The sequence below is a fragment of the Diprion similis genome, chromosome 8 (assembly GCF_021155765.1).
Source record: "Diprion similis isolate iyDipSimi1 chromosome 8, iyDipSimi1.1, whole genome shotgun sequence".
Taxonomy (NCBI): domain Eukaryota; kingdom Metazoa; phylum Arthropoda; class Insecta; order Hymenoptera; family Diprionidae; genus Diprion; species Diprion similis.
Genome location: NC_060112.1, coordinates 19,384,312 through 19,402,014, shown reverse-complemented (window position 1 = coordinate 19,402,014; position 17,703 = coordinate 19,384,312). Strand labels below are relative to the sequence as shown.

Genomic DNA, 17,703 nt, shown 5'->3' with positions numbered 1-17,703 from the left:
CGCGCTGGTACCTTTTGCATTTACGCTCATGATAAAACGTTAGCTTATGTGCCAATTTTATATGGGTAATAAATTTTAATCAATCGATCGCTCCAAATTCCGGCACGAATGAACTCGATACATGTTTAGATGAATTTGAATTGCGAGGTGGATTTTATTTTCTTTCCTTTCGTACACGTCGAACAAATACACCAGGTTGTTATTATATCCTTCACTCCCCCCCCCCTCCCCCCTCCCCCCCTCTTTTGCCTCACGTTCAGTTACACGCGGGTGTTGCTGAAGGCATTTACTTACATCCAACGTGTACTACATTATATAGGTATTCATACTGCTTGAAGCTATTACGTGTATGCATAGAGAACACTATTTTAACAAGCGGTTTCTAGCGGGTTAACATATAAATATCTTACATATATATTACTACCGTTCTATATGTTAACCTGCTACATATATATATATATATATATATGTGTGTATACATGTATTTATTGTATAATATTGTATAGGTGCGGTACGTTCCACCCTATGGCGCGCCTCTTGTGCGGGATAAGCATGTAATAATATCGAGTTTCTTACCTCATGTACATTATAAGGATTAAGGTACACAGGCTTTGTTTAATTATTACGTCTTGCGTTTTAATCTGATTAACGCGCAGGTTCTACGGTCAGGATGTAGGCGGTCGTGTCGTATTAGTTTTGGTTCGAGGACAATATTTCTGTTCGATCGCATCGTATCTTGGCCTTTGAGCTAACGGGTATCACTTATGTACAGTACATTATACCCTTTATGCATGTACCATGTCGATTCTATGTGTCAGGATATATCTATACATTTGAGTCTCTGTAGATCTTGAGGCATTTATTATAGATTTATAGTAATATCTGTGATGGGTTATAGGCGGGTATATTCGTTTGTCTAGTTGTGATGACAATCTGTGAGAGAAATGGAATGTATGAAATTTTGGTTGATCTTTTTTTTTTTCCAAATTCAATTTAGCATTCAGCGTAGAAATTATTTTTATATAGAATAATTTATGCACGTATGTGCAGGTGGATTAATATTATTTGCAAAAACAATAAAGAGAAATGGATAAATTAACTAGTAATACCCGAGTTCATAAATTAAAGCCTCAATATTGACGATAGTCAATCAAACATGTTGAACGAAGATTTTGGTATCTATGATTGATGTACAGTCTATTACGTATACGTATAAAATCTCTGACCAAGTTCCGTTATTTTATGCATAAATATATACGTGGTAAATTATACACCTGTGGCGTTATAATGTTTGTAAATTTTTAGCAATATTATGAAGCACATTATAAATTTCTCATGCCTTCTCGACACCCTAAACGCATAGTAATAAAGAAATAAAAATTAGCGATACTACGATGTGTGGTTAAAAGTAGTACCACGTTACGTAATTGGTTGTAAAAAGATAAATAAAACTTTCTTCAACATTCCTTTTTTATTAGCTTATTTATTTATTTTTTTTTTCTCTTCGTATGTGTATCGCAAGTTAATCTGTTTGATACAAATAAGCTTATTTTTGTAGTGACAGTTTGATCAACGGCTCGTTAGTCAAAACTACTTAGATATAGAATCGTGTAACACGTTAAAGGAGGTCGTCGAACTTATGTGAGAAATTCGACGCGTGCCGTCGAGAATCATTTCTGTATGCATACAAACGAGTACGTACCGTACGCACACAATTATACGTGGCTCGCGACTTGGTTAATATGTTGCTGCTTTATAGTTTCTTACAAACAATGAATAATTAGATATTCATCTATTACATTCGGATTAACATCACAGAACTTGTAGGTGTAGAGTAGATTGAAGAGAATCGTTAATGTCGGCTTTGCTGTTATAAATGATTTATTGCCACAATGGATTGTCTTTGTATAGTATACTTATAGGTAAGCTTTTGTACGCACACTTTTATCTAAAGTCATCATTTGACGTTATTAAATCAATCGTAAAAAAAATTATTAAAAATTTTCTACCGAAATCAGATAAGAAAAAAAAAGGAAGGATGAAGCTTCTGACAAATTATTTGTATCGATTCAGAAAAAGCGCGAACGGTATTATTGAAAGTCAAAAACTGTTTGGTTTCTCATTCGCAAATATTACGTACAATTACCAAGCTCTGTAAAACCCTAATCAGCTTTAGTTTACCTTTTTAATAAGTTTTTTATTATTCTTTTTTAATATCTTCGTAACTTTTCTCGGTTTTAATGTGTAAAAAAATTTCGTCGCATTCGGTTTGCAGTTTTTTTTCGTTTTTGCTTTGGCAAAGGCTTCTGGACACATCTTCTGAAAACAACCTGTTCGATTATCACGCGACAATCCAAAAAGAATCTGGAAGCTTTCGCCACTCTGTCTGCTCACGATTATCATAAGCCGTTTATTTATACGTAAACGTGTCCACTTCTTAAATCCATACAATATAATACACTCGATTTACGCAAATCCACAATATACGGGACAAGCAAATAAACGCCTCAACGTGTCGTTTCGTTAAAAAAAAGTTACGTTTGCCGAAAAGGTTTCTTACCGATCAAAATATGCATTGCAAAAGACAAAAGACAACATATTTCTTCAAATTTATTCCACCCTTGTACCCCCTCGAAGTATACAATTTCCACTGCTTTTATTACCAGGGAGAAAGATGTCAGAATTTCCCTATATTATACAGCACACTATAGCTATAGATAACCTCGAAAGAAGGTCTACTCGTAGTTCGCTTTCGAATTATAGGTACGTACCTACATTACCTACGTACAATTATCAATTTTCTGCGTTATCCTGCGCGTCAGCATCGTGGCCGTAGGTTATTGCTGTAAAAGTAACAAGGGTAATCGAAGGATCGTATCGTATCGTGGGTGTGGGTGTGGGTGTGTCGTACTGTTATATGAACGAATAGGCACGAGCTACGGGTAGAGGTATAATAAGGTACTTACCCATAAGGTAGGTAATGTTCTCTCCGAATGCGCCCATATGCTCCATAGTTTCACAATCGTTCAATTAACAGCGGCTGTAGAGCTCGCGCAGGGCAGGCAGGTGTAGGCAGCCTGCTGTATGTCGGCTGGAACCTGCAGGTTGTTGAAACCAACGACTGCGATCGTGGCGCAGGTACAGTTAGCGCAGATTCATTCACAATCAGTGTCGCCTTACGCAGGAGGCTGCAATGTGTCCCAACTCTCACGATCAGCTCCGCACTTTCGACTTTAATCGGCTGTGGTTTTATTTTATTTGTATTGATTATTTATTTATTGTTTTTTCTTATCGATTATTTGATTCGCGATTTTCGACATGACTCATTGGCACTTGCCAGGGATTCGAAAACGGCCTACACAAGCGTCAAAGAATTTATATTTATGCATATTAATGCTGTGGAGAAAAAAACAATTTACCATTTTCCAACGTGGTAACTCCTAAAAAGTTTGAATAGGTTGAGAGACAGATTGTGAAAAAAAGATGAGAGTTCGACATTATGTGGAGGGTCGCGCTCATTTGATTTTTTTACTTTATATTAATTTACATTTTTTCTTTTTCATTTATGAAGAAACACGCTGTAGCACTTTTTTAGCACAATTATTATTTCTTTCCTGACATTTACGTTGAACTCAAAGGTCACGATCCATAATACAACGATGTATCAACCGGGAATCTTATTTGCCTAAATTAAAAGTTCATGTTAAATTATAATTATGTATTTTATGAGATTGAATTAATAATGAAAAAGTCGCCAGATATGCACTTCTCAAACATCAACTGGCGACTTGATATCATTACAAATGTGGATCATCTTTGTGACGTGAATTGATCTTATGATTGATGTAGGCAATAAAAAAAGTTTCACTCACCATGTCTCATAAATTGGAAAAAAGATAAATATAAAAAAAAGCGAAAAAGCAACTGAGCGTCATCTTCCACATGCATCGTAGATCGCTCATCTTTTCACAGAATCTTAAAATAAAATAGCTTATTATTTTTTCTCTGAAACATCCCAATGTATATTTATATTGCATAATGCACGTGGATACTCGTTTTCTACATAATTGTAACAGTATTTTTTCTAACACGTCCGGTAAACGATACCGCAGTTTAAAAGTGAGCGGAACATGCATAACGAGATCACTGGAGCTGTACCGTAACCTAACCCAACCTAACCTAACCTAACCTAACCTACTATGTACCTGATCTAGCGTATCACGTTTACGATGACAAAACGTTCGCCCAGACGTCGGGACGCCCGCGTTCACGTAGGCTACATGTATACATACGAACGGTAGAATATACTGGGTAGGCAATTCCTTGGTTTTATAGGTTAGGTAAGGGTAAGGTGTCTCATAGGTATACCTATAGTGTAAAGCGCAGGTACGAGCTACAATTAATTCGAAAATGCTGCATGTTGCAATTGCAGTCTTCAGTAGTAGGATTAATTTGTTCGGCGAATAAAGACACTGACGAGAACCGTTACGTGCATGATTTTTTCTTTTCTTCTTTTTTTTTTTTTGTAAGTGACAATCAGAAATTTGAATCGATACTGTATCTCTATCTCTCCTATGTCTTTATCTCCAGATACATTTATACAACTCAACATCTAGAATCATGAAATTTGGAAAGTAGCAAGGTCTCACAGCACAAGTAGAAGAAAAAGTTCGAAAATAGTTAATTTGAAGTCATATCAAATAGAAAAAAAATTATTAACTTTGCACGGAACTCTCAGGGCGTCAGTTCTACTCGTACTTGTCCGGTTTTTTTTTTCTATATGGATAGCTACAACGTCTGGTTAGGTTTTAGGTTATATTTCGTCACAGCCAGATCAATAGTTTTTAAGATATATATAAAACGATATGCGAACATTGACTAAACCCTTACAGATAGTGAAAAATTGTGTTCAAAGAGTTTTTAAAGTCTTGATTAGCTCTAAAAAAAATTCTGCGATAGGATGAAATATGGCTAATAGTTTTGCCACACTATCCGTTTGAAAATTTTAGCGGATAGAACCGCGATACTCGTGCTGGTATAACATAATACAAACTGAGGGAATTTTTCCGGTGAGGAGAAGATGCAAATTGTCATTGCCAAGGCTTCCTCCGATCATGGTCCAAACTTTCGCGCGCAGGACATAAAATTGCGATGCAATTATACTCGTAGTATTCGACGTGTCGTAGATTTTTTCTTCCGTTCCGTTCCGCCACGCCGCGTAGGTACTTGTCTATAAACGTGTACTTGTGTATTAACGATTCTCGAAAGGCAGTAATATGTGTGCGCCTCGAGTCCACCGACGTGAACGATTATATTCCTCGGTCATTTGGAGCTAATCGATTATTTCATGACCGATCGAATGATTTAAATAAACACCAGGTTCGTTCTAAATTGGATCCCGTCAACCACGCCCTGTGAAATTTTCACGTATATTGGTTAGATATATATATATATATATCTGCTAGGACACGCTATGCAATATCGACGAAACGTTTTTAAGACATTATTCTACTGTGAGAGACAAAGTTAGGTGATTCAGAAAACTTGTTTCTAGTCGTGTAAATTATGTATGCTTTTGTTGACGGTGCATGGGATTGCAGAATACAGATTTCTGTATTGTAAAAACGATGAGACATCCTGCAGCTCTCCTCTTTCCTCTGTATTGTTATAATAAAGTAAATTGAATAATGTAATGTCAAAAAAAAAAAAAAAAAAATTGAAAGTGCCAATAGTATTAACAACGTAACGATTATCGGGCATTCCGTGTAAAAGGTGTACCACCTACCTCTTCGTACCACCTGACGGGAGTGAAATGGTTGGAAGAAGAGATTTTTGAGATGAGGATTTTTGCAAACACGTCTGTATTATACGACCTTATACTCTCGGGTGTGCCGGGTATATTAAGTATAAGGCTCTCAGTTTAATGTACCCACCGCGAATACGATCAAGCGTTTACTTAATGTATCGTTCGGAGTAAACGCGTATAACTGCAGAGAGGACAAGCGGGACTCGAGCAAGGAAAGCAATTGAATTAGTTACCGGCCCGTGGGGTCTGGCGTCTTAATGTACAAGCGACAGCAGCCGGGCTGCAGTCTCTCCGACACAGGTACCCACGTACCTACTGCATGGCAGCGATGCAGTAAAAACTGCAGGATAGAAAGAGAGAGCCTGCGGTTGTCTGCTGCGGTAGTATACCTCCTGCACCATAGCCGAGGAATCGAATACGAGTATTTACACCGATACATTATACATTATACATTATACATTATACATTATGTGCTGCATTATATGGTTTTTCACTTATGAATTATAGGCGTGTGAATGCGATAAAACGATTGTGTTATGATATTGTATGGAATTTCTTTGGCGTATGAACTAAGGTGTCGTAAGGTCAACGTTTCGACGATTCGATTTTTTTAAATTTTCTTTGGTGTTTTTTAGTTTTCTGAATTTCTTTTTTTCTTTCCTTCTACACGCTTTTTATACGCAGGTGATTTAATGGGTGTAAATCCGATTGTCGGTATACGTATAATAGTCGTGCGGTGTCGCATTGAATTACCTTATATACTTCTCGAAGGTCTGCAGGTCGATAATTTATTCCACAACAATCGTAGGTACACCTGCACGATTTCTTTCTTTTTATATCTCTCCCCCCCCCCCCCCCCTCTACTCTCTTTCTCTTCATATTTCTATCTCTTACTTTTTCGCGTTTTTTCTTCTATTTTCTATCGTGTATATATATATATATATATATATATATATACATATTATATACATATACACACACATTATTCCAAGATTGATCTAAATCCATTATACAGGTTGCAGCGAAAAGGCCAGTCTGCAAACTATAATCCGTATTCCGCGTACGTCACACGTCTGGAATATCGTAAACGTTGCGCGTACGTAAAGCTCTGATATCCCGCCTCTCCACGTTTGTACTTGGATGGCAATAAAAAATGTAAAATACATAAGGTAGAGGGAAATAAAAAAAGAAAAAAAAAAAAACACACACACAAGGCTATAGTTGCGCGGTGGAATCGTATATCCTACCTATACTATACTTATATACCAACATCATTCACTCATGGATTGAGTCGACACGCTGTTTGTCAACTTGCATAATATATGTATACCTATAATACACACACTAGGTGTATAAATATCGTCGTTTTCGATACAATATCATTGCATGCACGTTTCTATATTGGCAGAAAATTTTTTTCTTACTTTATACGAACGAAATGTAAAACGATTTATCACCACACTTACACAAAGAAAAATATGTGATATGCATTATGTGGACACACACACATGTAATATATCACATACCTATAAATACTCTCTGCGCCACACGTTTTGACTCCATTTCGACTCGCCTCGTTGCGCTGCGCACTCCACATACATAAATATGAAATATCCGAACGAGATGATTTCGTCAACAGTTTTCTGCACAAATATACGTAATATAGGTATAAACTCCTGCAAATTACTGTGCGAGTGTCACGCGTTGGTTTCAAAGGATTTCTCACCTCATCGATTCCTTCTCGCGGATCATTCATCTCGTCCAACCAAGGCTCGCGATCAGTCGGGGGCTGCCTCTCGGCCTGCTCCTGACCACTTTGCCGCCTCAATACGATTATCCATTCGCATCTCGTTCATTTTTCACAATTCGGCTGCGTTTATGTACCTACACCGATCGCCACATGCACATGCTCGGCTTAAAGAACGCGATTTGTCGTTGTTGCGTTGATCGCATCGCCGATTCGTCGTCATGTGCGATTGATTCTCCCTGCATTTCACGCAGGATTACCTACTGCACGTACTCACCTGCAGTGGTACGAGGCATAGTTTCCGATCTCTGCGTGCATCGCGTGTATGGCGTGTATGGCGTGTATGGATATCTATAAATACACGTAGATGCACTCGGTATATATAAGGCGCATGCAATACAGCTCCGTACGTTATTGCCACACATTGTCTGTGTCTACCGGGTGACAAATAACTTTGTTATCATAGAGGTACTTGTAATTTCTTGACTCTCTTTCATTTTGCAGCTTGATCTTGTTGTGGATATATGTATGCACGTATCTATGTATGTTTGAATATGTATACATAAAAGCACGAGCGACTTACAATTTGATTGATGGAAGAGTGGGTATGTACACTGGTATACTTGTATAATAATACTCTCATTGTCAGTAATGCACAGCTACAGGGAGGGGGGATAGGAGAAAACAATAGCAATGGTCAATTAAAATCAGTTCATGGTTGTGTGTACAGGCAGCATCATTTTTTACACGTTCGGTTGTTAATTACTTTCAATTTTACCGGGTGTACGTGAACCGGTACAAGAATGTTCATCTCAATCTATGCATATATGTACACATACCTAATATACCTATATATACACATGTATACCTATGCAGATTTGTTTGCAACCCGGTTAATAATTATCGTTAAAGGGGATAATTAATTAATCGGTCGATGTATAACCTGTAAAAACGTGAGACTATCGACTGTACGCACGTGAATTACTCCGATTATTATAGTCGACCCTCATCCTTAACGCAGTTGTTGTCGTTGTTCACTTTAACGTAGCCTGTATTATCGAAATCTAAATGGCTCGAATATGCTGCAAGGTGCAGCGCAGGATCATGCAGGTTCTGTCTTTAAATATAAGTACACAGAGGTATATATGGGTGGTAATAGTGCGGTGGCAATCGGAGATTGTAGATAGTAATGCAAGTGTTACCGTCTATAAAGACCGGGTTAAACTTAAGAGCGCATTATGTAACGGCCGTCGAACGTGCCGGGAATTCTTAAAGAACTCGAGCGATTAAAAATCTAAGCGCTACCGCGCGCAAGAATTTATTACATATAAGTACGCACATATATTGTATACCTACTTATTTTCTTTTTTTTTTAATTCTCTGGAAGCCGCTTGAATCAGTGGAATTGTTTTCAGATGCGCTTTTACGTTACTTTTATTATTTATTTTTTCAATGTTTCATTCGTATTCAATGTTTATCGATTCACTCCTTTCTTTACGCATTGTAACACTTTATACCCATTGTGGAAAGAAAATGTGTGATTGAAATGACTAGAAATTTGATTGAACGCACCGTTAATCGTATTGTTTAAAAATATGAAATTCGCTGTATAAAAATAAATTAAGCTTATTCTAATTCATGTTTTGTTGAGTCGAGAGTTGAATGGTTGAAACAGGTAATGATATCTGTTTTTACAAAAATCTATATATCTATTGTGTTAAACTCGAAAATTTATTGTTGTACACATAGAAGTATAAACTGAACATGTGTCAATAGTTTTTGTTTATATATAGTCAATATCAATTTCGATGACTCGAAACTTCTTATTATGCTTATAGAGAGAAAAAGAGAGCGAGAGCGAGAGCGATAGTCGCTGCACTTCAGTGCAGCTACAGAATCGTTGAAGGTATTTAAAAAATTTGCTCGCTCAATGCCTGAAGTGCAGCTCGACGAGGATACACATAATACACGTATATCATTTTCCAAGTACGCACCGTCACGACTAGACGACTGTTACGTAAACCAAATGTCCCTCTAGTTTAGATTCTGCTGATGCTTAGCCTGCTAACTAACGTGACATATTGTTTGCTAAATAATTTTTCTCTCGTTATGTTTCAGGTGACAAGGAGTTCCCTGAACGGGCCAGTATTTATGCCAGTACTCAACCAGAGGCCAGTGTAGGTGGCCGGTCTATGTCCCATGCCGGCCGACTGCAATTTAACTGTAGTTAGCTAATTTCATAGGTTAGAATTTTACGCACATACGTAACAACAGCAACAGTAACAACAAGAATAAGAACAAGAACAACAATAGCGACGAGTCAAGTGTTGCGATTAAATTCGCGTTGTACCTATACATTCAAGATCGTCCAACGCGCGAGTGATATGTTGCTGTAAATCTAGGATCGATATCGTGAGTTTTCAGACTGAATCGACGGGAGTGATTCAATATAGTGATTAATCATTCGATTTTGCTTCATCGTCTTTTTGTGACGTGGATTTGAGAGATAAATAATATAAATATACATACCGGATATACAATACATATATATATATATATATATACCTTCGGACATAACAACGTTTGTGAAGAGCATCAGCTGATAAGCGAAACGGGAGAGGAGGAAGTACGTCCAGTGGTGGCCGGAAACGCGGACTTAAACCGAGAACGCCAACCTGCAATCAAGGTTCATGGTTTTCATGGTGAGTCTATTCTAAAGTACCTATACTGCATAACATATTGGTTTACAGAAAAATTGTATTTATGGTTTATATTTTCCGGTAATGGGCGCAGGTTCGATCACTGCATTAGTAAGTCGAAAAATAAATTCGCTGATTATAACGCGTGCCCTTAGTCTGCATATCGAATCCGTTATATGTCTCTTATTGTGTAACGTGTATAGGAGATGTAAAAAAAAGTCTCTGCAATAAAGAGAATACTAGACCTCATTATTGTATGCGACGGAGTAAAGTTCGCAGGCCTTGAGCTGCATTCATCTGTAATCTGTCTATGGATATTTCACCGTCGACTGGAGTATCTTCGTACAGGGACGATGGTAATTCCGTTGCCTGGCATTTGGCAGTGGGAAGAAAATTTTTTTTTTTATCTAAAGGACGTTTCGAATTGTGTTGAATGACCGGCGTATTAATTTATCTATGTTTGCAACGCGACGACGACGTTGGCTGGAAATCGCGTGTGTGAATAAGCTTTGTGTTTTAGACAGCAATCGAGCTACATATACGCTTCCATGAGGACAGATTGTAGACAATTCTTCATGGGTATTAATTTTTGACGTATCATTGATATAATTAAATAATAGCTTTGCTAAATATTTATATTTGCACGCTATACTGCGGCAGATATTCAGGTGAATATATATATAAATAAATAATCGGGCCGAGGACATTGGACTTGTTAATCTTATCTCGAGACTCGTTGACAATGAATTGTCGACGAACCAACACCGGGAGCGATTAAACGATTTGTCAAAGTTAATCGAACGGTTGTCGCTCGATTAATAATATCACAGGTATTATCAGGCGTTATAAAGGATGCACCGGTGGCTACCGCGTTCAGCATCAATGCATGCGATTATAATTAAGCGTGCAGCATGGAATCCCGGCTCGTTATCTGGCACTTTGCTGTACGGTTTAATAGTGAGATAAGCGTTTACCACCCGAAGAAAATCATGACGAAAAAGTAAAAAAGAAGAGTAGAGGGGAGAGAGAGAGAGAGAGAGAGAGAGAGAGAGAGAGAGAGAGAGAGAGAGAGAGGAGTGGTGAGATTGTACGAAAGCGCGAGATCGGTATATGTGTAAAAATTGTTCGCGTATGGTTATACAAATTATACTATGTTGTAAAAGAAATTGTCGATCTTTTTCTGCCGCTGTGCAAGTTGTAAATTGTGTTTGAAACTTTGTGTCTCGTACAAAGCTGAGATGGTGCTGCAATTTTGAAAATACATACTCCGCTTATTACATATATAGGCTAAAACCTATTATCTGGTAAAATAATTGCAGAAGATGAGTTGTATTTTATTTTCTTCGCTGCACCGCAGACGACTTCTGCCTTGGAATGCGTAGAATATCACCCCGATGGGGGAGGGGGGATACATGCTGTGTTTACTTGTACGCACAGAGATTACAGGTGTGGACGCTACTGCTGGAGCTGAAGCTGAAGCTGAAGCTGATGCTGCAATAAGTGCGCGGTTTTTTCGACATTGCAAATGCACTGGACCACCGTAGCGCGTTGTTGTTAAGTGTATATTAGGTGTATATACATATGTATTATGTACACACACATATATATATATATATATATGTATACGTATCAAACCGATGCCAAATCATCGTCATTTGCGAGATATATAATGCATTGCTGAACTGACCGTGAAATTGCGTAATTTTTCACCCGCAGGGCTGTAAATATGTCGAAAGAACCGGACGGGGGGATCGTGAAGTTGCGAATACCGATCGATTGTATAAACCGAAGAAAAAATGATCGAAAGAAAATAAATTTCTCTTGTATTGAATCGCACGAGGGATCCGTGATTGCGTTTCAACGCGTATAACAATAATGAAATTCGACAGTGATTCTTCCGGATAAATATCCCCCTTTATATTCCACTTCGATCTCCGAGAGAGCTTGGATTTTATTCGGCATCACGCGGAAGGGAATCGTAAGTGCCCTTTTCGTGCAGTGAATTCGGACAACTCGAGGGTATGTACGATCATTGAACGAAATCTGTTCATATCGCAGGGGGCAGACCGCGTATACCATAATACAAGATCGACACGCCACTGAAACCGCAACCGCTTTATCGAATTTAAATTATACATACCGTTGGAATAATTTTCGCTATTTTATCTCCATCTCTGTAAAATACTTCTTGTTTGTAATACCTCAAAATGCGGGAAAGTTTTTTACCAAAATTTGAGATATCAGAAAGAAGCAAGACTTGTATCTTACGGGATTAGCGAGTCGTCGTAAATTTTTACACTCGCTTCTTTCTCCTGCATCACACCGTTATCATTATATATGCGTATGTTGCAGTCGTGAATACCGAGCACGCGGTGGTCTTCGTTCGCGTCGCTGCGACGTTTATTATTGCTAATTTGCCTTTGGGATAATGCTTGATACAGTAAGGATATAAAGAATTTCCGAAGAACCCTGGGCCGCGTTGGGAATCGACCGCAAAGTTGTTGTACGCCAGTTGAGTGCATCATCATCTTCCGATTGTGAGTGCAGAGTCTGCGAATCTCGGAGCTGATGTCCCACCGTCAGACCCCCCCCCCCAGCATAACGGAGTTCTTTATGCCGTACGGTGCCGAGTTACGCAAATTAGTCGGTATCCCCGCACTGAGAACGTAGCATGAAAATTATCTGCCATTGTCGCTGTCCAATTAAGAAAAGTTACTTACCGACCCCCGTGATTTCGTTTCTCTGAAATCTGCACAGCGTGCACGTTTTCTCGCTGCTGTCTCACGCAGCGATGCGAGGCTAGTGAAATTCCGAGTCGCACCGGGTCAGCAACTTTGGGGTAGGGGGGAGGGGGGGGGGGGGGGGGGGCATTAATAATCGTTTATAATCATCCTCGGCTTGCCGGGGTGTGGCCTCCTCCTCCCCGTTAGCCTCCGCCGAGTTTTGGATGATATGAATATGAGAGAAAAACGAGAAGCAGCTCTCGTGAAAAGAGAAGACGAAGAATGAAAAGAGGAAGAGAGCGAGAAAGAGAAAGAAAAGGGTTAAAGAATATAATCGTGCAATCTCAAACCAGTCGTGGACTCGAAAAAGAAACGCGAGACGACACGTACATATATTAAACGAGGATGGACAAAAAGGAAGAAACCCCCCCCCCGCCGCCCCACCTCCTTGCGGTTACGGATGGTTGTACAGATACCAGCCTTGCAGCAGCGAGATGGATTCTTATTTATCATAACCAGGGTGACGCCTTTCTTCCGAGGTGTGTATATGCGCGGTAGTAGTGCTGTACTATGAATCGCTTCCGTTGCCGAGAAGGAGGGGAAAGTCGTCGCTCCTCGTAATCGGTGCCGTCTATCACATGCGAATTTTATTTACACGCAAGTTTTCTAGACATCTATGTTTATATCGTGAATACGATATTGTCTTGTGGAAAATTTTATCCTTTGGATTATACCGAAAGAAAAACTATACAGAACAGGCGATGGATATTTCGTCATTAATTTTACGGTTAATTATTATGTAATCAATTTATTATTATATGAAATCTTTGGAATTTTCTTTCAATCGATATAAGAGCACTGTTTTTGACTTAGGGACACATTTCTGATGTAGATTTCTGACCAGACGTGCAATTCATGTAATATATATATATATATATGTATATATTTATATAATCGTATATTCGTAGATCTTTGCTGGTAGCCAAATTTTGGAATCTTCGAATTTGTGACAGGTTGAGTTAACTATTAATGATTTAATCGAATACTCAGTGAATCACCTGGTTCAGCATGTTTTTTTCTATTCGTCTTTCATCTCTAGAATCGATATAGCAGAACTGGACTTTATATAATTACCAGTAACACCATCAAATTGAGGTTAAATTCTGGTTTAACGTCCGCACTCTCAGCTGGCGGTGAAATTTTACGGCGTTGGATAAGTAAAGGGTTTGGTGACCCCTGAAGGCAGAGGTTTCGAAAAACCTTTGACAGCTTGATCGAGGGGAAGCGCGGCTCGTATTATTGGCAGAAGCCTTGAAAGCTGGTTGTAAGATTTATCGTCCACTTAGACAAAAATCATCATCTTTCCTTCCCGCGGATAATTGCTAATTCGTTTAACTACTCGGTGAAATCGGCGGTGCGGAAGGTTTAAAAAAATAGCGCAAGTGCGCTCCTACTGATAATAGCAACGGTAGTAGGTATTTACTGTTCTCTCGTTCTTCTCTCTACCGAGAATTCACAACGAATTAGGTACAACTCAGCTTATGCGTTACATAATTTATAACTCAGGCATTCGGAGGACTAGCGATAAGTAATGGAAAATGACGGGAATAATTATTCGTCGTCCCGTAGCGCAGCGCAGGACGAAAAACGACGAACCGATATAACAGGTGCTGCAATAGCGTGGACTTTTCTGCACCATTATACTATACATACCGTGTGTAAATTGAATACTCGTTCCGGATCGCGGTTAGCGTGTATCATCGCAAAACGTATCGAATATCCACGATGGATTGGATAGACGGAGGTTCGGAGTATATAAAGTGCAGAGCGAAAAGAAGAAGCCGAGGGGCAGAGATAATGCAGATAGTCGTTCGTCTAATTGTAAGCGCAGCGGCAGACATGGGCGTGCATCCATGGATGCATGCGGCTTGCAGGTATGTTGTATTCCGTATTTTATACCTACGGACGAACCTTTGTAATCGCGATTGCCTGCAATTATCCGGGACTGACTTTACGCTCCGGTAGATTCCGTGAAAAGTGCACCAGGGGATTCTAATCAGAGCACCATATAATTGGCGAAAGAAGAAAGAGAAGGAGAATTGTTGTTATACCCCGGCTTATGGGGAGAGAGAGAGAGCTTTTATTTCCTAACTCCGAGGAGTTACCCGGGGCGGGGGGAGGCAGGCACTTGCGGATGCCCAGCTGAACGACCAGCTGAGTTGCTTACTCTTCTCCGCTTCTTCGTGCCGCTACTGCACCAGTCAACACTAGGTGCCACTGCCTATCGCTTGTAATGCATGCAGTTGCCGTTGCACTGGTGTGCGTCTTGCAAGGTCCGCGTCTAATTAGGTCGTTGAACCGCGCTGCTGACCGACAGATAGCGAAAAACCCCACGCCACGGCGTTACGTTATATTACCTAGTATCAGCGCGAATTTAATACCTTCGAGTGACGATTCGTCTTCGTACCCATAACTGAGCCAGTCGACAAAGACTTTTATATTTTTCAAATTACCGCGACTCGCCTGCTGCAACAGTCATTGCAATTTTGTGCTTTGATGTGCAAGTTTGTTTGGTTGAAAATTTTCTATCATCCAACTCTACTTTTGTCTTTTCTATGAAGGAGCAATTTACTCGATCAAAACGGCGATAACTTGGGAAAATTTTAATAGTCTGAAAAAAAAAAGAAACAGATAAAAGATGAGACACAACGAGCTTGAACGTTGAATTTTTATTGTGATAACCTCGTATAGGAATCTGAGTAAATTTTTTACGGCCGTTTGTGAGAATTGACCTACAGGTGACGATGAACTTTTGGCACAAGTATTTCAAGCTCGTTTTCAAGTGGCAGCTAGTCGTTGTTTTTGACCAACCTGATGAGTTCTTATTTATCGTCTACTCAACCGTGACCTCAAAGGTCCACAAGCTACGCAAAAAGGCGGCGAGGTGAGTTAAGGTGCTTCGGAGAGGAAAGACAGTGGGTACTTTTGACTTGGAGCAGAGTGAAGTAGCCGCTGAGATGGAAATCAGAGAGGAGAGTTCGAGTCGACGCCGCGACGCCGCGACGCCCACACGTGTAGGTAGTAGAAGGACACCGTTCGCCAGGGGCCGGTCGCTTGGTCAGTTAATTGTTCTGATGGATTTAAAGTTGGCGCCTGAAATAAATGAATGTCGTTCGAGGAGGCGCGGCGAGTTCAAATATATGGACGTCGCGGATTGTAACTCTTCGACGCATCGCCCCGCCGTTACGTTCTCTCCTTCTTAACCTCGGATTCTGCGATTGTTACACGCTTGGTGGCTGACCGTATGCCGTTACGAATCTCGAAATAAAAGCCTAAAATTAATATTGGAATGGCCTGTTGAGGATTGCGGTGGAACAATTCTTACGGTAAATTTGGAAATTCGACATTCGACAGTGCTTGATTGGTAAATTGAATGGGATTAGATTCACGTCGGATACTTTGGGATGAAATCCTCATGCAAATTAGAGTTATTTAATATTCGGTATAAGACGGCTAGGCGGAATAGGGTTGATATGTCTCGTTCCTTTTTGCATAATTAACACAAGAACTTTCGCGTGTAGGCTATTTTATGCTCGACGCACTCTGGCTGTGGGTATGTATATATATACGAAAATATACAACCGCCTTTGACGATAAAAATGATGAGCTCGAATTGCGTGTCATAAAATCTGTATAGTTGTAAAATAGTTCTTATAATTTCCAAGTTTTACGTACACGGGTCAAGGAATCACCCATATTTATGGTGTGCACACAATTTGTGTGTGTGTGTGTGTGTCTATTTTTTATATATTCAATTCGGTCTCTCCCGTTGGGCAAATTAGAAATCTAAAGCTGTTCTTATAATGTAACTCACTCGTTTAAGGATCCCATGAAAATATTAATCAGGCAATAAATTAAGGCCATGTTAACCATGAAGTTCTTTACTTAAATTAGGTATTAACACACTGTTATCATTTCGCTATTATTTATAACACCAATAAAACGAGAATGAATTTGGCCGGTAGAATAGTACTACATATACGTGGTATATATATAATATATAGTATGTATATATTGGTATTGTTGGATGAGAAATATTATAACGAAACCATGTTACTCGCTTTTCAGCAACTACTATCCGCTACAAGATAAGTACTAGTTTTGAAATTTCGACAATCTTTTTCCAGTTTAATCATAAAATATGTTAACTTTCGTTTAGCTGATTGGCACAGCGAAATGGGCGTATTTTTTAATGGAAGAAATCGAGATTTCAAATTTATACATCTCCAGGGGACGTATCCTTTTCATTTTAAAAACGAGTTAGAATCGTTTTACAACAAGGTACAGCTGTATGAACAAATTTTACGGCACGTAGTATAAAGTCTTTATTTTATTGGTACACCCCGCTCAACCCGATCATAGCTGCAGTCATGACGAAACGAGGATCATATATATGATTCGTGTTAACGATTTTTGGACAGGTTATTAAACGAATCACCAATCGTAATTAATTATTCATGTAAACATATAATGTTCCTGATTTTTACGAGATTTCTAGAGTTCAGTGATCTTTCTGCATGTAAAAATAAGCTCACTATGACCCATACGATCAATCCGGATGTATAAAGAATCACAGCAACCGTGTACATGGCTTGATATTCATCTGGTCTATCAATTTTCGTCATATAGTCGCTGAAGAAATTGATTTTTCGCATAAATAAGTATAAT

General features: G+C 39.1%; 1 protein-coding gene across 3 annotated transcripts in view; it reads left to right on the top strand.

Moving 5' to 3' along the window:
- Positions 1-17,703, top strand: part of LOC124408808 (AF4/FMR2 family member lilli-like) — a 252,252-nt gene that overhangs the window by 26,997 nt on the left and 207,552 nt on the right. For all 3 annotated transcript variants that reach the window (XM_046886019.1, XM_046886020.1, XM_046886018.1), the window contains exon 2: positions 9,672-10,255. In XM_046886019.1, the coding sequence (XP_046741975.1) occupies positions 10,244-10,255 (12 nt within the window). In that variant the 5' untranslated portion in view covers positions 9,672-10,243. The remainder of the gene's footprint in view (positions 1-9,671; positions 10,256-17,703) is intronic.